Source organism: Carya illinoinensis, chromosome 7 (assembly GCF_018687715.1).
Source record: "Carya illinoinensis cultivar Pawnee chromosome 7, C.illinoinensisPawnee_v1, whole genome shotgun sequence".
Lineage (NCBI taxonomy): Eukaryota > Viridiplantae > Streptophyta > Magnoliopsida > Fagales > Juglandaceae > Carya > Carya illinoinensis.
This window is the reverse complement of record NC_056758.1, coordinates 34596146-34616573: the sequence shown is the minus strand read 5'-3', so window position 1 is coordinate 34616573 and position 20428 is coordinate 34596146. Positions and strand designations below refer to the sequence as shown.

The 20428-nt window shown below is 34.8% G+C and overlaps 2 protein-coding genes and 1 long non-coding RNA gene across 5 annotated transcripts; all 3 read left to right on the top strand.

The window, feature by feature from the left end:
• The first annotated feature begins 593 nt into the window (after positions 1-593).
• On the top strand, positions 594-1151 carry LOC122314992. The gene is made up of 2 exons (XR_006243923.1): positions 594-645; positions 957-1151. It is a non-coding gene; the product is annotated as an uncharacterized LOC122314992 (long non-coding RNA).
• Positions 1152-4117: 2966 nt separating this feature from the next.
• LOC122314991 (GDSL esterase/lipase EXL3-like) lies at positions 4118-6858 on the top strand. Of its 3 annotated transcripts, none has more exons than XM_043130657.1 (5): positions 4118-4535; positions 5252-5382; positions 5535-5744; positions 6124-6379; positions 6485-6858. In XM_043130657.1, the coding sequence occupies exons 1-5, from the start codon at positions 4262-4264 to the stop codon at positions 6676-6678; spliced, it is 1065 nt and encodes a 354-aa protein (XP_042986591.1). In that variant the 5' UTR covers positions 4118-4261; the 3' UTR covers positions 6679-6858. The 3 variants fall into 3 exon arrangements, with proteins under 3 accessions (XP_042986591.1, XP_042986590.1, XP_042986589.1); XM_043130656.1 differs by having other exon boundaries at positions 5532-5744; XM_043130655.1 differs by having other exon boundaries at positions 5511-5744.
• Positions 6859-15902: 9044 nt separating this feature from the next.
• On the top strand, positions 15903-19993 carry LOC122314773. The gene is made up of 3 exons (XM_043130358.1): positions 15903-16127; positions 17981-18448; positions 19245-19993. Exons 1-3 carry the CDS (start codon positions 16017-16019, stop codon positions 19941-19943), a joined length of 1278 nt encoding a protein of 425 aa, XP_042986292.1. The 5' UTR covers positions 15903-16016; the 3' UTR covers positions 19944-19993.
• Positions 19994-20428: the final 435 nt, after the last annotated feature.

Here is a 20428-nt window from a genome sequence, read left to right as displayed (position 1 = left end):
CAAGAATATGCCAATACGCTCATTTTTCCCTCAACAACTAATATAAAATTTCTAACTTGCTGCAGAATTCACATGCTTGTTGGATAAAAATGTCTTCTTGCAACGATGAGCAAGTATTTACACAAAAAAACAATGATCAGTAGTTTGTTTTCCTCTCATAAAGTCATATTATATAATGGGGACAACTGTCTTGGAAGAGTGAGCATTTGAGGACTTGTTCTCATCGGTATCTTATTTATTCCATGTCTTGGAAGAGTGAATGTTCTCTGATGGCTCAAGTATAAAGTTCCATATCAACATCTATGTGGTTTTTTCTTATTACGGATTGGAAGAAGTTGGAAATATATATCATACAAAGAATTTACTAGCTTCTTCTCTGATGGCTTAAATATGGACCCTATATCAATATCTATGTGGTTTGTTTATTTATTTATTAAGGATTGAAAAAAGTGAGCATTATATTTTTCTTTACATATGAGAGGAGTTCCTTAATCTTAAGAGAAAAGATGTAATAAGTGTGTGGTTGTATAGTTTTGGGTTCAATACACGTGCAGACACAGACTTCCATATTTGTTTTTCAGCAGGGACTGTTTTTCAATAGTGTTTTGGGTTTTTCAGCAAGGACTTCTCATATTTGGAAGAGTAGTAAGTCGATAGCTTCCCACACATTTGTTCTTATGTTTTTAGATTCTACTTTCATCGTCAGTTGCTTGCCTTTAATTTATTAAGTTAAGGTTTTTGTCTCTTTTTTTTAATCAATGTTTAGTATCTGATCTGATTACTGGATGGTGGTCTATAAACTTATATGGTTGCAATATGATCATGTGGAGAGATGGCCTTTAATAGTTTATTTGAACTAAATATAAAGTGATGGTCTTTCCTAATTTCATTTTGTTTATGGTGGTTAATATAAATCCAAAATCTCATGAACTATTTTGTGTTCTTGTTTTTCACAGGATTGAACCAAGATATCAAAAAATATAGAGCAAAAACATATCAGAAGCTGTCAAAGATGGAATCAAAGTTAAACCCATATAGAAAGAATTCCACTTGTAAATTCATATTCCATTGTAACATGTTGTATGGTATTTTGTAGAACTTAAAACAATGATAGTGGTGAATTTTAAATATGTACTTTGAGGTTATACAAATCATATTGGCAAGCAAATATAAATTTCTCCCAATATAGTATTTTTTAATTTATTAATAAGCAAGTACTTGTCATAAAGGAAAGGAAATAAATATTAGGTAAAAAACAACGTCTGACCAAAATAAACAAGTTGAGGTTTCAAGTATTTCCGGCGAAAATAATTTGCCGGAATAAATCTTTGCCCAATTTCAGCATCTATTTCCGGCTAAAAAAATTATCCACAAAATAATATCTGCGGCGAAAAATATTTAGCCGCAAATATATTTGGCTATGGATGAGGATGTTGACAAAAGTTTTTGCGACAAAATTTTATGACATTTGCGGCTATTATTTTTGTCGAAAATAATGAGTATTTGTGGCAGTTCTCAAAGTAGCCGGGAAAATTTTTACTTGGCTCTTTAATAGCGGCTATTCATTGGCAACTAAAAATAGCCGAAAATAATTAATAGCGGCTAAGTTTCATAGTATTTCCGGCTACTGTGATGGCCGGAAATAATCTTATTTCTTGTAGTGTGAATTTGGACGAATTAACTGAGAATATAATGGAGTTGAACATCAACAAGAGCAATGAGGACGCTACACCATCTTCTGTGGTTTCATAATTTGTTTAGATTTGTATGTGTATCATTATATTTGAGATTGTAATATTAATATTTACAATGCACTACGCAGTATGCATGACTTTGTGAGTTTGTTATTTTATTTTATTGTTTATCATATCTAGTATTGTTGGGATTTTCATTTTAACTTCGGTATATTTATTTTTGGATTGTAATTTTGTAATTGTAGTTAGTTTTATATTTTTTTTATAGATATTGTGACTTTAATATTTATATAAAATTAATTGGGTCAAACGAGTTAACGGGTCATATTCGTGTCCGTTAATATAAATGGGTTAAAATGAATCATAACGGGTCGTGTCATGCTACCATTTTCGTAGGATTCACTAACGGGGTCATAATGCGGGTCGTGTCAACCCGTTATCTTAATGGGTCATGTTAGAATTTAGGATTTTGACATGAAATTCTTAACGGATCGTGTTCGGGTTGACCCATTAACTGTAATGCACATACCTTGACACGATATGAACACGACCCATTAACACAATTTGACACCCCTACACTCACCTACAATCACTTGCAACCAAAGATTAAAGTGGCTTGGGGATTATGGGAAACTTGACCTCCGATGTCTTAGTCAGTAATTGTAATGGAATGCTCTGTTTTCAATACTAATGAATCAGATAGTCTCCACAAATCTTGGTTCTCTGTATATATAGAACCTGTGAGATTTCTTATTATCGTGTGATAATGGACTTATCTTCTATTTAAAATTCAAATCCTGACATAAAAAGCTTATCTGTATACAAATGATAGCGTTCCTCATCCGATAGATTTTCAAACAGTTATCTTCTCAATGATCAGGATGGACTAGTCCCCTAGGGGTGGGCCAAGCTCTCAAGGGACCATAGGTTAGGAGCCTGATTGACGACCTAGATCCACTGATCAGAATAGGCCTCACAATATTATCGAGCCCTCTCTAGTATCATTACTCTTTTCTAATATTATCATCCCGATATGGTAAAAATCGTTTGGTATCAATATTTTTCATGTAGACCAAATAAAAGTAGCATGTGATCACCAAATTAGGTTGACCTTAATTAATGTGCTAGCTAGAGAAGATCAGGAAATTAAGGTGGGGATCGATCCATGCATTTGGTGAGGTTGTTTCCTTGAGTTTCATGGATTAAAAAAATATTAATTTAGAAGCATTGTCACTGCTTAGTTCCTGCAGTGAAGTACTGCTCACGGAAGATAGATAGAAGGAAGAAGAATATGCAGGTAGCTCAATCTCGATTGCATTAATATTTAATTACCCCCCTCCCCCATGCATGTACAGCCTAGCCCATGCAGCTCATCCCAGACAGGACAGGAACCAATGATTTTTGTATTATTTTTATATGATATTTTTCAATAATATCCTACATTTTAAAACATGATTGTGAAATATATTGTAAAAAGTATTGTGTATTTATCATTTTTTATTATTTTTAGCTTTTATTTAATTCATTTCAGAGCACTGTCACTTGATCAGTTTAATTTGTGGCTGTTAATCATCATGCATGCATGGAGAGGAAATTATTACTCTACGTACTCTTTTTTATTATTATTTTTTTTTATTATTACCCTACGTATGTATGACACATATTCTTACATCATGTATAATGTTTTTTGCATGTGCTCCAAATTCCTAAATGCATGTCGGTGTAGGTTCCATCCCTAACTTATAGTAAAACGGGATTAATAACTTTGAACCTTTAGATTATTAATGCAATTAGTCTACTAATGCTGATTTCAGTTCTCTGAACATAAAAGTTATAAGTAAGTACTGTTAATGAAATTCCGCCTCGTGATTGCTTATTATCAATTAAATAAGAACTAAAATAAATAAATATATCAAAGTAAATATATATTTTTGCCATGTTTATCGAGCTTTAATCTATTAAATTTCAACTCATTATCATTGAGTACTGAATGCACCAAGTGGAAAAAATAGAACCGAATTTTAAGAATGGCGATTTCATTAACTAGCTAGCTGCAACTCTTTAATTTACAATTAACTATTCTACCGCTTGTTTTAAATCAGCCAATATGTTCATTAATAAAAAACAATTTCAAATTTACATTAATACCTTTTCATTTTAAGTAAAATAATAAAATAATCGTAGACTATTAATAGGAAGTTTATTAAAAATAATATGACTAGTTTTGCGCCTTAATTGAAGATGATGGAAGTATTCTGCTAGAGATATTATTTTATTTTCTTTTACACTTGACTTGGTTTCTCAGTAATTGTTTCATATCAAAGCTAGATAAATTTTGCACCTTGTTGAGCAATAAATGACATTAACAGTGGGCTTCATGATCTTTACGTGTAGTATAAAATGTACCCAATTACTAACATTATTGAAGACCCCCGGACGGCCACAAGTACTGCCGTACTGATCATCATCTCCGTCGACGTCTCTTCTCTCTTACTTGGATTCTAACTTTGGATCAAGAACTCCATCAAAGAGAAATCTAGAGCAGTTATATTATTTTTACCTAAAACATGAAACACGGCCTGCCTTTCTCAATTACCACATTGTTCGTACTTTCCTGTGCTTTGGCTGTTTTGATCTGCACCACAGAGGCTGCCATTGAGCTACCAAGCAACGAGACAATTCCAGCAGTCATTATGTTTGGAGACTCTATCGTTGATACGGGTAACAACAACGATCTCATGTCACTCACAAAATGCAATTTCCCCCCCTATGGCAGGGAGTTCAAGGGAGGAATTCCAACCGGAAGATTTTCCAATGGCAAAGTTCCCTCAGACTTCCTAGGTTCTACTCTCTCTCTCTCATTTGCATTCATAGTTTTGAAGGGCTATTTTTGTGCATTCTCTGGCCGGCGACAACTTCTTTTTGGCTTTGTGGAACACTGGAAACGACGACCATTGCGTTCCTTAACCCCTAATCTTGTCCTTATTAGATACGTCATGCAGATAAACCGTTGTTTTTTAGGCAGGCAAAATGTAGGGGATTTATAATTTGATTTGGAGTTGGGCGGTGAATTAAATTAAACTGCCTATTCATTAAATTATTATTATTATTTATTTTTTATTATTTTATACTATTATTTAATATATTTTTACTATTATTTTTTATTACTATTTGAAATATCTGAGTCGATCTCTCGCCTCCCTAGAGAGAGGTTTTAACTTTTAAGAGATTCTTTTCAAAATCCGACCAGCTGTTTTAATATCATAATTAATAGTAGGCCGGAGGTTTAATACCCTCCTCTGTTACGTACCAATCGATGACAGTTGAATGGATAGTTGGTCCTGGCATATGTTCATGACCAACCACGTGTCCCGTACGACTGGGTTCGTAAATTAAGGCCTTGTCGTAGCATTTTCTAATAGCAAGTGTTTCGGCCTTTGTTGGGGTTGGACATGTGCTTTCACTTTCGGGTTTTGTTTCGCTTGCACATTTTAAGAGCTGACCTTTTTATTTCCATCATTTTAAAATGCTGACTTGTTTATTTATTTTATTTGCAGTGGAAGAACTTGGAATTAAAGAGCTCCTACCAGCATTTAGGGACCCAACTTTGCAGCCTAAAGATCTCCTAACAGGTGTAAGTTTTGCTTCAGGTGGCGCAGGATATGATCCATTGACCTCAAATATGGCGGTATGAGTACTTTTTTCATTTTTTATAGTTCATTAATTTACTTTTTATGAGACTCATTAATATATATTTATTTATTTATTTTGCTTTTGTTTTTTGTTTTTGTTTTTTTTTTTTTTTAACAAAAGTAGTCTGTGATACCACTATCCCAGCAGCTACAAGACTTCCAGCAATATAGAAGGAAGCTGGAAGGAATTGTTGGAGAAGAGAGGACAAACTTCATATTAGCCAAGAGTCTCACCTTCCTCGTAGCAAGCAGCAACGACATTGGCAATACCTATTTTACTACTGGAATTAGGAAATTGCAATATGATGTCCCTTCTTACACTGATCTTTTGGTCAATTTGGCTTCTAACTTTGTCAAGGTACGTACATATTCTTCTTTTTCTTATGATTGGTGATGATCATGCACATATCAAGTTAAAAGTAGTAGGGTTATAATGATGTGAGTCGTGGCATTATCCATCCATCCTTAAATTTTTTATTTTAAAAAATGAGAACTGATGTTATAGTTGATAGATAATAACACATTATTACTACAATGTGATGAAAGTTGGGTGAGAGTATAGTATATAATATATTTTGTATAACCAAAATCTTCAAAAATTCCTAAAATTTATAATTCGCCTATAAAAATTGTATGACATAATGCGATCTACCACGATATATATATTTAAATTTTCTAACGGTAAAAGTAATAATGAGTAGCTTATGATGATCTTTCTCATGAATAATGGTTTGAAGGAATTGTATGGAATGGGATCGAGAAGGATTGGTGTTTTGGGCGCACCACCAGTAGGATGTGTGCCATCGGTGAGAACTTTGGTTGGGGGCCTAGGAAAAGAGTGTGCAGAGGAGCCCAACCAAGCTGCAAAAATGTTCAATGCCAAACTTGCTGCAGAGCTGCGTCGCCTTAGCAACAATCTCCCTCACGCAAGGGTGGTTTACATTGATGTATACAGCCCTTTGCTTGATCTAATAAAAAACTCGAACAAATACGGTACGTAATAAATATATTATCTTATAATTTCAAAGGTTGGTTCTTATTTTTCATCTAAATTCTTGTAGGATGTTGAATAATTCTTATAAACGTTGGTGTTTACAGGCTTTGAAATTGCAGATAGAGGGTGCTGTGGTACTGGGACTGTAGAGTTATCAATACTATGTAGCCAATTGGACCCCCACACCTGTAAAGATGACTCCAAGTATGTTTTTTTCGACAGTTATCATCCCACAGAAAAAGCATACAAGACACTTGCCAATCAGCTCCTCGGAAAATATGTCAACAGTCTGCTTTGAGATTGTCAATTGTATTTCTTCCTGATACTCTTTTATTCCCCCACATATGCCAGTGTTATCTGTAATGTGTAATTGTTTCTGCTGATTTACACATTTCAGCCATACTTGTATCCGTGTGTTTATGACCATTTGGCAATTGGACAAGATCTATTTTTAAAATTTAGAAATTCTCTTTTTCCAGTTGTTTTTGTGTCATTTTTGCATTAAGTTTGGACTGCTCTTGAAAGGGGGCTAACCCCTAGGATCAGGCCAGGCCAAATAGACCCAGTCCACGGTCCCGAGCAAACCAAAGGCCCAAGGCAACGAATGAGACCAGCCCAAGAAGCCCAAGGGGAGGGGCAACTAGGCTACACACGAGAGTCTGAGGTTGATAGATGGACTGTTTGACACCCAACTGGCCGACAACTCCCATCACACGAGGTTGAGGGTAGCTCCCGTCTCTCACCCCGGCCAAGACTAATGAATCCTTTATGACCTCTAACACTTTTTCAGAAAACACTACTAATTAAATTACTGTTGTTATTAAGATGCTTCCAATTTTTAACAATACTATGCACTGCAAGAAATAAAACATCATATATTTCTTCAATCACTATATTCACAGCATTATTTTCAGTTTTCTATCCTGATTTTAGTATTCTCTTGTGGCCTGTCTTGTCACAATAGCAAGTCAACTGTTGTTCAGATCTTGACTTGTTCTTGCCTTTATTCCTGAACTTTGACTAATAGAGTCTCCTGTTTTGATTATCAACATTTAGGGCCAACAAACCCTAATATTATATTATTATATTATAAGTAATTATTTATTTATATATTATAATATGCGGTATAATCAGCCATATGCATGATATTAATATATATATATAGGCGATATAAGTGACCATATGCATGAATAAACATGAAAAATAGAAATCTTAGATGATAAATTTGACTTCATTAAAAAAATAATACTTATAAGGAGATTAATTCTCAGAAGAATTGGAAATTATTAGCCTTTTTAAATATTGAATTTCAAAATTCCAACCATATGGATGAGTCCTAGAATGATCCAACTAATTTGAAAGCACTATTTAATCATTGAAATTGGACGGCTCAGATCAAGCCCAAAACAAATCTAGAATTTTGAGACAAATTTCACATGTTCCAACCTTATGGATGAGTCCAGAATGATCCAAATAATTTGGAAGCACTATTTGATCATCCAAATTTGGCTTTAGATGGCTTAGTACGAGCCAAAAAAGATCAAGAATTTTGAACAATCCAAAAGCAAACAACACATATTTCCTGTGCTGGAAGTTGTGTGCATGAAATGCGCTAGAGACATTTAGAGAACATTGGAGCGTGTGTCATCTGTGATGAATACTTGTAGGGTGCGTGAGTGCATGTTTTTCACACGTTGGATTCTTCTTCTATGCATGGGGGTGTGTGGTGTGAGCGTGAGAACGTGTTGTCATGCGCTCAATTCTTCTTTTGCTTGTGAAGCGCATTGTTCACTCGCCTTCTTCCTCTTGGGCGTGTGGCATGCGAGTAAGCGTTGTTCACACACTTAATTCTTCTAGTGCGCGTGTGGACGTGTGTGCACGTGCTAGTCATGCAACTTTTAACTCTGGAGCGCATTGGATGCTTGCTTCGACTGTCTAGGGGCGCATGCGAACTCCTCTAGCTTCCTTTTTTGGTGTGGTTTGCGGCAACGTGTTCTTCTTAATGAGAGGAGCCTCCTAGTGTGGTTAAAGTTGATTTCGATCAACTTGATTTCTGGGCAGCACGAACCAAAGTATTGATACATGGTGTTTCCAAAATTTCTTTGAAAAATTATTCTAGTGTTTTGCTCTTGTTTCCTAGGTATAATCATTCTCAGAGGTGCACACAACTAGTGACCTCAACCACTCCATGCCATCCAACATGTACATGGTGTTCAAATAGTCTTGCAACATTTTCCTCAATGTCCAGGTATCAATGAAGTCCGAAGTAGGCCTAAAAACCGATGTCTTCAGTGCGGTTTCGGTCCAAAACAGAAACCACACCGACACCTAAAATCTTCATCTTTCTCGACCGAAATCGATCGACAGGGAGGAAGGGAACCGGCCGTAGGCTTTCCAAACACAATCCATAAAATTAAAATCGATTCTGCTGTTTGAAAATCGATTTCCCATCACCATTCACAATCCATAAACCAGAAGGCTTTCCGAACACAATCCATAAAATTTAAAAAAAAAAAAAAAAAAAAAAAGAAGAAGAAGAAGAAGAAGAAGAAGTTGGAAGTAAAATTTGATGTAACAAATCACATTAGATAAATCACATCACTAGAGAGATTAGCCATGGCTACGCTGCTTGTGAGAGAGAGAGAGAGAGAGAGAGATCTAAACTGGAAAGCGAGGAATGAGGCCGAAGTTGAGCGATATAACCCTTATGTTGCCCAGATGACTAACACAAGAGGGGAGATGAATTGAGTTGTATTTAAAAAAAAATAACAATTATAAATCAAATATACAATATAAAATATAAACAAAATACGAAACAACAATAAATATAAAGAGTAAAGGTAAGAGAGAAGCAAACTCAGTATGTTAACGAGATTTGGCCCCACTGCCTATGTCCTCTCCTCAAACTACCCATTGAGAATCCTAAATTCACTATTCAACCTCTTTCAGGTGGAGATAGAAACATATTATACTTTTGAACAATACCGCTACAAAGGATCCGTATAGAACACCCTCTACACTTGCAATCACCTTATACATGGTGATTCAACTATTCCCTGTGTAGAACACTTTCTACACGCACAAGGGTTATACACACCTTTTTACTGATACAAGAGATGATAGTGGGTAGGTTATCAGAAAACACTCATCAATTAGTGAAACAAAAATAATACAGTACAAACTATATTTCTCTCAAAATGAACAAGAATTAAGACTCAATAGTTAGAGAATAGAAAATGAAAGTTTTGAATGAATGTTGTATGCTTTTAGTGTTGTAAATGTGAATATCTCAAATGATCTATTTATAGGCATATAAGACTTCATATTCAAATTTAAAAAGATTCACATGTCAAAGACAATATCATTCACTTTTTCAAAAAATTCAAATAAAAGGTTCTTCTTTTTCAATTGTCAAAGACAACATCATTCTTTTTCAAATACTTCAAACCTAATTTTTTACTTTTGGCATATGACAAAATGAGCACACTTTATTTTTCAAAAAATTCAAACCTAATCTTTTACTTTTTACATATGACAAAATGAGCATACTTTACTTTTCAAAAAATTCAAACCTAACTTTTTTACTTTTTGTATATGACAAAAGGAGCACACTTTACTTTTCAAATTTTTCAAACAAAAACATCTACCTTTTGCATAAGTGAAAAAAGTATCAATTACTTTTGAAAATATTTAAATAAAACATACACATGTGAAAGATGACAATCAATCATTTTTAATATTTTCAAAGTTCAAACCTTTAATCAAGGCATGCACATGTGAAAGATGACAATCAATTATCTTTCAAAATTTTCAAATTTAATTTTTAAAATATTCATGCACATGTAGAAAATGTATTTTAATATTTTATGATAAAATATTAATTTTGAACCTTAATCCTAATTTCGAATTTAAGAGATTTACAACATTACTCTATGATTTTAATGTGAACTTGTTCTCTTCTTGCTCATGCTTGTTTTCTTGATGTGCTTGACTAGAGCTGTTCATCCGGGCCGGATAAAATCCAGCCCGGCCCGGATTCCGGTTCCGGTTTTCAGCCCGGGTCAAATCCGGGCCGAAACCCGGATTGAGAAAACCGGATTAATCTGGTCCAGGTACCGGACTTTAAATCCGGGACCTGGGTTTAAACCCGGTACCCGTTTATAAACTGGAAAGAAAAAAAAAAAAAAAACCCTAATTCTACCCCGCCCCCCCCATTTCATCTCTCTCTCTCTCTCTCTCTCTCTCTCTCTCTCTCTCTCTCTCTCTCTCTCTCTCTCTCTCTCTCTCTCTCTCTCTCTCTCTCTCTCTCTCTCTCTCTCTCTCTCTCTCTCTCTCTCTCTCTCTCTCATCCCTTCAGTGCCAGCTTTCGTTTTGTCCGGAACCGGAAATTGATCGCGCGGCTCACCGATCATCTCCTTTTTTCCTCAATCCCTCATCTCTCTGGTGTGCTTCCGTTTGGGTATGTTTTCTTTCTTCCCTCTATTGTGTTAGCTATTTGTTGATTTTGGATTTTTTTTTATTCATTGCCGTGTCTGTCTCGATTGCCGATGACCAATGTGAGCAATGAATATAAATGTGATAGATATAGTGATTGGGTGAACTGGATCTCTCTGTGCTTGGATAGATCTGGTAGATCTAGTGATTTGGTGAACTGGGTCTCTCTGTGCTTGGATAGATCTGGTAGATCTAGTGATTTGTCAAATGGGATTTTTCGACCTTATTATTTGTCTGGTCTAAACAAACTGGGTCCCTTTTCTGTCAAACTAATGTCCTGTTTTTTGTCTGGTCTAGACATTGCAGTGTCTTTTTCCTCTTGTACCGATTTACTTGGGGTTGCTCCTCCACAAAGTAGGAATTAATCCCATTCTTTGTAATCTTCTTTATATTTAATATAAATTAGCATTTACCCAAAAATAGAGACAGCATCTTATTTCTCCCATTCTTGTTGCTTTCTACTTTTAAGGTAGTGGCATTCATGTTGTGAGAATAATAATTTATATCCTGCTTTTATTCATTCATGCCAATCCTCATTTTTTATTTTTAAATGGAAGGCTTTCATTCCATCCAATTTACACCTTCTAATCCACAAATACATTTTGGGAAATAAAGGGTGGATGCAAAATGCCATCAAATCATCACTTTACCACAGAAGTTAAATGTCCTCAATTATATATAGAGTTATGATACAAACATCAAACATGGATGCTTTTCACAGGCTTGATTTACACGGATGGAGGCCAGATTTTTGCTATTGTTTATTACTGTTCACACAAACTCAGTTTCATATTGTGACCATGAATATAATATATGTAAAACTATTTTCTTCATCACTGCAAAATCAAAGTTGTGATTAATTCTAAGAGCGTACATGTTCTAGGTAAGAAGTTTCTCGTAGCTTAGTGCAACTCCAGCAATTTAAAGAAAAATTCTCTCAATGTGATAGTTTTAAGAATGTCAATGCTGAATTTTGAATGCTAAACGTTTAGTTTATATAGCTCTCCCCAAAATCATTTCGCCATCCTTAGAATCTTATCTTTCCCATATGTATATAGGAAAGATACATCTTCTCCAAGCTAACTCAATGCATTAATTTTTGCACATGTAGTTTAGAGCCCCAGAGATCAGACCTTATTATTCTCGATGTTGACTAACAAATGAACATCAAAATGAATGTGTTTTAAAAGAAAATACACATTAGACTGACTTTTAATCATCTTTTACACATTTTGTAACCGTTAATGATTGATGTGTATGTGAATCATGCTCAAAATTCCTTGCTATGGGGGCATGCCTAAAAATGCGTGTGCATTCAATTTGGAGCTGAGAGTAAACAGTTCCCTTAATTTATTCAAAATATCACTATTCTTTTATCTGCTTTATGTGTTTATCGTTATTGATCTTTAACATGGTATGTAAAATGGATTAATAATAATTCTGTTTAGTTTTATGGGATATTTTATATTTTTGCTATATATTTTTTTTCATTTTCTGTTTATCACGTTCTCTTGATCTTTACTCTTTAATTTGCAAAGCTTACTTGATATGTGTGCGCGAGTGACTTCTCGAAAGCAGTCTTTCTTGTGTTGGGTGTTCCTATTATTATTTTGTTTTCTATTATTTTGTTGTCATGCATGTTATTAACTCTATCGAATAAATATTGTGATTGTAATTTTTGGCTCTTGCCTTCTTGTTCTTTTTCTCAAAACTATCAAGTAAATACTAAGATCATGAACTGCAGATTTCCTTTATGGTAGTAAATGATCTCTCTTTGCATTTTTCATTCTGTGGTTATAACTTTTTAAAACTTTATGCTAATCATATCAAAAGTGGTGGTTCGTTTCTGTTTTTTTTTTTTTCGATGAACTGCAGGTGGATAGCAAATCAAAATGAGACTATTTTCATGATTATAGCAAATCAAAGTCCTTCTACGATGATGTAGTAAATTAGTTCATGTTTTTGGTTGTGTATTGGAGTTTAATTAAAATAATATATGTGTTTTGTATTGTTCTTAAGGAAATTTGTTCAGACAATATAATATGTAGTGGATTTTTTTTTTTTTACATGCATTTAGTAATAAAGTTCATTTGTTGTTTATAGCCGTAGCTATTCTTAACATAAATCTAGTTTTTCATTTTGATATTTTTTATCATTATGGACAATGATAAATATATAGAGTTTTATACAACAAAATTTTTTGGCTTTTCAACATTATTTCTTGAAAAAGTTGTTATAAAATATAGGAGTTTTTATAAACATATTTTCCAGAAAATCAATAATAACATAGACTTAGATTTAAAAAAAAAAAAAAAAAAAAAAAAAAAAAAAAACCCCGGATTCAAACCCGGAACCCGGAATCCGGGTTTTAAAAACGGTTCTGGCCCGGATCTGACCCGGGTTAACCCGGGCCGGAACCCGGCCCGGATTTCAAATCCGGGTTCCGGGTTGGGTATATCCGGATGAACAGCCATATGCTTGACTCCATTGTGTAGACAACTTAATATTGAGACTTCTTTATTCTTTGAATTTATTTTGTTATCATCAAAATCCGTGTGTAAATATATAATTACATAAAAAGTCGAAAAAGTCAAACATATACCTTTTGCATAAGTCAAAAAAGTATCAATTACTTTTAAAAATATTCAAATAAAACATACACATGTGAAAGATGACAATCAATCATTTTTAATATTTTCAAAATTCAAACCTTTAATCAAGGCATGCACATGTGAAAGATGATAATCAATCATCTTTCAAAATTTTTAAATTTAATTTTTAAAACATTCATACACATGTGGAAAATGTATTTTAATGCTTTATGATAAAATATTAATTTTGAGCCTTAATCCTAATTTCGAATTTAAGAGATTTACAACATTACTCTATGACTTTAATGTGAACTTGTTCTCTTCTTGCTCATACTTGTTTCTTTGATGTGCTTGACTCCATTGTGTAGACAACTTAAGATTGAAACTTCTTTATTTTTTGAATTTATTTGTTATCATCAAAATTCGTGTATAAATATATAATTACATAAAATTTGAAATGTTGGGTTCAACACCTTATAACGTAGTGGCTGGGGAACGACGGAGACTCAGAGAGGGAGAGGTTAGGGTGGCCGCCGCTGGGGAGGATAGAATCTGAGATTGGGAACGCCAAATGCACATTGAAACTGATGAAGAAAGGAATATATTTACCCTGATTCAAAACGGCGCCGTTTGGTATAAGTTGAACGGTGCCGTTACATATATATTTTTGACACACTGCGTCTTAAAAATGATGTCGTTTCATTCAAATGAGTGAACCGACGTCATTCTATATAAGTATATTTGAAAAAAACATATAAGTTGACATCGGTTGATTCCACGGTTTTTCCCTAGGTCGAACCACGAACCGAATCGGCCGACGTCGGTTTGGCTTAAATCCTACCGCCAGCCGATCGATTCTCTACCGATTTAGGCCAGTTCCCTACTCCATCGACCGGTCTGATCGGTTCCAGCCGGTTTTCTCGATTTTCTGTACAACCCTAGTCCGAAGTCACATTGGTTGATGGCATGCTTTGGGGAGATGATGCGTTTGAATTAGGGTTGTCCACCAAACGGAGAAACCAACGGAAACTAGCCACCGGACGCCAGAACCTGCCGAAATCGACGAAGAACCTGTCGGCATGCGAGTTAAATATATAGAAACCGACATCGGCTAATTCGATTTCAGTTCTCTTGTGCGAAAAACGGCTGAATTGGCCGATCGATTCTTATATATATATTTTCCTTTATTACATATAAAAACGACGTCGTTTCACTTATGAAATATTGAAACGGCGTCATTTTAGATCCAGGAAACAGAAAAAATATATATATAAAGGAAGCCAAACGACACCGTTCCAAAATGTGATTTTTCATCATCCTCAACCCCTTCTTCTTCTTCTTCTCGTCTCCTTCTTCCTCAACCTAGGTTTTCTACAACTGTTTTCCCAGATTCATAATTTCATGGCAAACGACGGTGCGACTTCCCTCCTTCGTCGCAGAGACATCGACGGCAGACCAAAGACCGCGTCGATGCAATCGAGACCGATGGCATTGGTTTTCTCTCCTCCAGTCGATCGATTTTCGACCGGTTGTAAGCAACCCTTTCCCACGTCAGGGGAGTTTCGATTTGGTGATGAAACCGACGTCGACGCATCGATTTTCAGCCCTAATTTGAATTGCAAGTGAAACTTTTGAAACAAGTTCCGACACAAAGATGACAAAGGAGATGGGCAAGTAGGAGAATTATTCTGTGTGTTGCGGTTTATTATTTTCTTCATAGGTGGCCTACGTGGCAAGACAATATCGGCTGCTATTATTTGGGCATTTACAGAATGACCTATAAGAAGATTTTTCATTTACATACCATTTTACTACTATTCACAAAATTATAAGATATTTCAAATGTCCAAAGGAGCCTTTAAGAGTATCTCAAAATTCTGTCAATAATAATGAAATTGTTTGAATTAAGATATTTGAGTGGGTTTTGAAAAAATAAAGAATAAAAATTGAATAAAATATTATAAAGTCAACAAACTGTTTAAATATAGTTTTTAATATTATTTTTTTTATAAATTGTAAAAGTTATATTGATTTTTATATATTTTTTAAGTTTGTAAAATTTGTATTAGTTTTTTTTTATTTAGATAATTATTAGTAATGATTAGATAAAAAGTTAAAGATTTAAAATTGATAATTATATTATTTTTTTAATAATATTTAAAAATAAAATTATAAATTTTATTGAGAAATTTCGTAAATAGTGTTGGTGTCCAAAGGTAGCTTAATAAAATGCACATAAAAGTTATTATTATAATTAGTCGGCGTAAAATGCACATAAAAATTATTTTATATATATTAAATAAAATTATTATTGCAATTAGTCTGTCACCATTGCACGCTGAGTAATAAAATACAGATAAGCTTACAAAAAATAAATAAATAAATAACATACAGATACAGAAAGACAGTAATTAACTATTAAGTAAAGTAGACATGGTCAGTAATCGATCAATCTAGCCGCTCTCGCTTTTCAAATTCAAGTGTTAGGAGGATCTGACTCTAGGGCTTCTCTCCTCTATACGCCCCTCCAATACTCTCGAGCGGTTCTGAAATGGAGCCCGTGGCTCTGGCGGTGGACAAATTGAAAGCTTTTGTGAAATCCAGCCAGGACTTCGTCGACGGCTTCATTCATCGCCGCGACAATCCAGCTCGCCGCAATCCGGTACCCTCTTTTTCCCCTAGTAGAAAGGTTCTTGGGCTGGTTTCTTCTTCTTTTGTTAAATAAGATTTATTAGTCTCTATGGCACATTTTGTTTAACTTCATAATCATATTCATCCCTCTCATCATAGATGAGGTTTCTGTTTTCATTTTTCTTCAAGTTACTCATATAAACAGCCGGCTTGGTGATTCATGCCTAAGATGTCCATAGGTTTTCATCTATTTATTTATCTATTTTTTGCTTGAATCAATGAATATCCAAGCTACTTTGATCGGTATGGGGTCGAATAGCAAATTAGCAAGTAGCCAAGTTCCATTGTATAAGCGTTTTAGACATTCGTTTGAAAAATAGAAATTTAGTTTATACAATCTAAGTTTGGTAATGTTTCCTGAATTATATACTATTATTTGCAACTAGAATATTTGACCATTTGCGTGAACGCGTTGTTTCCTTCAGGAGTCAGTGATTTCCATGTAAAGAAATGAGTAGCGATTAGTAGAATCTAGAATGTTCGTTGGCTTGCGAGTAAAAGCGTAAACTAATTTTCATGTGGCTTATATGATGAGCTATTAGTATAATTGTTCCCGTATGCTATGATATCAATGACCAAATCAATTACATTTCATAATGTTGTGTTTGCTTTACGGATAACTAATATATAGAAATAGTCTCTGATTCAGATGTAAAGGTCATAGCATTCGGAAATCCAACTTTATTGAGTTCCTTCCTCTGTTAAGTACATGGTGGAGGCTGCAGTCATGGCTTCAGGCCCCACTTGATGTTTGTGCAACTTAAAAAAGAAAAAACTAACATTGATAGGTTGAGTTTGTGGAATACATTCTACTTTTACTAAGTTGCTTCATCCTTCCAATTGGGTTTCTTCACTGGCACTTATATATTCGTAGATTTATTAATGACTCTATGCAATCAAAATGCATCAGTCAAGAGTGTTCGTAAGTCATTAGTAGAGTAAAATACTAAAATTCGATTGAGTTATTTTATGCAGCTAGTAAGTCATTAGTAGAGTAAAATACTAAAATTCAATTGAGTTATTTGATGCAGCTATTATTTTGAGGCAAAACAGACAGTATCATGCAATGGCACTCTTTGGAAACAAGAAGCTGTGTTGTACTTGTTATCCTTTTGTATAAAATGCAAAACCCAAGGCCTTCTAGGTATAGTGTCTGCATGACTTGCTGGTGTTATCTTTTCAAGGATTGTGGTGACGATAGTTTTAAGGCCGTTTGGCTATATAATTCGGTTTGGGTTTGGGTGTTGAGAAGTGTTGAGGTATGTTGTGAATAATAGTGAAAAAGTAGGTGAGAAGTAATAATAGAATATTGAATAGTAGTAAAAAGTAGGTGAAAAGTAATAATAAAGTAATGAATAGTGGTGGAGTATGTTGAGAAATGTTGAGGTACTCTCGGTACCCAACATAGAAGTATATGATGATGCTGCATCTCAGCTTTTGTGTTCATGATTTTTCACCATTTTTTGTATCAGTAAAGCATAATTTAAATGGACCCTCAGAGACCCATTTCAAGACAGACACAGTGTGGGGGGTTTTTATTTATTTATTTATGTTCGCCATTTTACTTCTATGTGAATGCATTCATGCACACTTATGTCTGCACGTTAGATGTTGTAGTTACAACAAGAAGCATCTGATGATAGGGGAGATCTTGACAATGATAACGTTGTGTGATATAGTTAACTTGTTGTGCTGCAATATTCTTACTAAAATTTACACTCATTGTTTTTTGCCTTGTGATTGGAATTTTGCCTTGTGGTTGTTCCATAAGTAACCATTTGATGGGTGATTGGAATTTTATGAATCCAATGATATTATTTTCAGATTGAAATTCTGAGGCGGTTGCAACGAGAAGCATTTACAGATCTGATGAAACTCAGGGACAGACAAGACAAGGTTGAGAGAATTCTTTCTTTCTATAAAACATCCAAGGGAAGTCCATTCCAAGAAGCCAGTACCCATGTAAGAGGAGAGTTTGATCTCTTGGGGGCTTTCTTGGTGATGGATAATGTTGATAAGCAGAACTGTGATGCCCTTTCCAGAGCAGGAATCACAACTGGAATTGATTCGAGGTTCACTTTTGAAACCACAATTAGTCAGGGAGAGAGTCTTACTGCAGAATTTGTAGCCAGTCAAAAAGGAAACAGATATCTTGATGAGGTTCCAGGACAATCACTTTCTCTAGAAAAAGTGTCATATAGGGTAAATGCCTGTGACTGGTTATCTTTGGTTGCAATTCCAGTTGGAGCTCAATCCAGGGATGTTGCAATCACTTCAGTTTCTTCCCATCAGGTAAAGTCCATTTGCTTTAATGTTGTTCCTTACCTACATCGTCTTACACCATGCATTTAGTATTGTGGTTGTGTGTTAATTGTGTTAGTTCATCACATGCTTGTCGATCTGATTGTATAATGACTCAAATAAACTTTAAAGAAATCTCAAAACTTCATATCCTTATGGGATATTGTCTGTTGTTGAAGTTGTTTTTGGAAGCTCATGTTGCCGCAACACCCTTCCTTTTAGATATCCAGTTGCTGCCAAGCTGTAGGCTTTTTCAGTGGCTTTCTGTTCTCTGTTGGCCTCATTTGTTTTTGCTGATGAGATGAGATGATTTGAGTTGAAATTTGAATAAAATATTGTCAGAATATATTTTTTTTAATATTATTTTTGTTTTGGGATTTAAAAACAATGTTTATTTTATTTTCTGTGTGAATTTGGAAAACTTGTAATGATTAGATAAGATGAGTTGAGAAGAGTTGTGAAAACAATTGAGGTTAATTTTCTTAATGTAGGGCTGATCACATATTGGACATGTTGCATTTGTGAATATGTGGCAGTTGTGTTGTATTAAGTCCCCAACATAATGCCCACAATGTCCCATTGTAGCCCATTTCCTTTTAGTCCTTCACCATATCGTTGAGCATGTTGGTATCTCTGCTTTGTCAACTATATTGCACTCAGATATGAGTATGATGCTTAACAATCCAATGCAGTATTTTTATTCAATTTACTATTACTTAAAAAAAAACTATTAGTTATCAGGCACGTTATCTACAGTTTGATTCTAACATAATACTTTATCTGGCAGGCAAAGGGCCTTACCAAATTATCATCACTTGGACCTCCCCTTTTAAATCAGCATAAAGGCAGTGGCATTGGCTTATCAGTGAGAAAATCAAATGTCATTGCTTCATTGGCTCAATTCATTTCTGGGTTGGGTATGCAACCGGATGCTGATAGTGTGGGGCATTGCTTCAGCACATTCGGGCAAGTTGTATGTCAACTTCCCCGAGGGATAAAACTCTCACTGTTGGGTCTTCATCAAGTGCCTAAATCATTGAGCCAACATGTTAGTCTTGGGCCCCTTACTATTCCTGTCGTCCTTTCGAGACATCCTACGGCTTCTGAGACAGTGATTGAAGCATCTACCTCATCCATCAGAGCGAGCACCCCAGAAAATTTCTCCTCGGGATCTGTTGCCTTAATGCTGGAGTCGGAACTTGACGAGGTTACAAGAATTGGAGGTTGGGTTGAAATGCATAGATCAAATCCTAAATGTTTACATTGGGCTGTGTCTATGTCCGATGATTCTGAAGACTCTTTTGGGTGGGGATTGAGTTTAAGTGGAATGCTTGGAGGTCCAACAAGCGAGAAGCATTTCCAGGCTGAATCCTATTTAAAACTAAATTTAGGCAAGCGGTTCAGCTTGAAACCAGGTCTAGCATATATTGCGGCTGGAAATGCTAAAATGCCTGCTCTCATTCTTCGGTCTAATTGGTCCTTGTGAATTCTGATTACCATTTTCAGCATGGTTATCATTTTCTCTATTTTGTGAAAGGCTCAATTCTATCTCCAATATCATTATTTTCCTGGTTAGGTATCTACGTCAATCAATTAAATATGAATTCTTTAGCAGTGTGGGTAAAGATAATTGGTTAAATCTATTATGGGCAATGTAAGGTAAGGTTGCATCCCCCAAGAAAGTACAAAATAAAATCTCCTTTCTAATCCTTGTTGAAACAAATCCTAAAGTGGAGTTTGTGCATTTTCCAAACAAATGTTGATGGTGCTGCTGTCTTTTCTATCATCATGGAGAGAACTCTGCAGTGGGAAACATAATACATAAATATAATCCGAATGCAACTGAATATTTAAAGGCCTAATGCGTCCTTGATCATCCTGGACAGATTTTATTTATTCAAAAATGCTATTTTACCGGAAAATAGTCCTGAATAGTTCTCCCAAAGCCAAAAAAAAATATATATATATTAT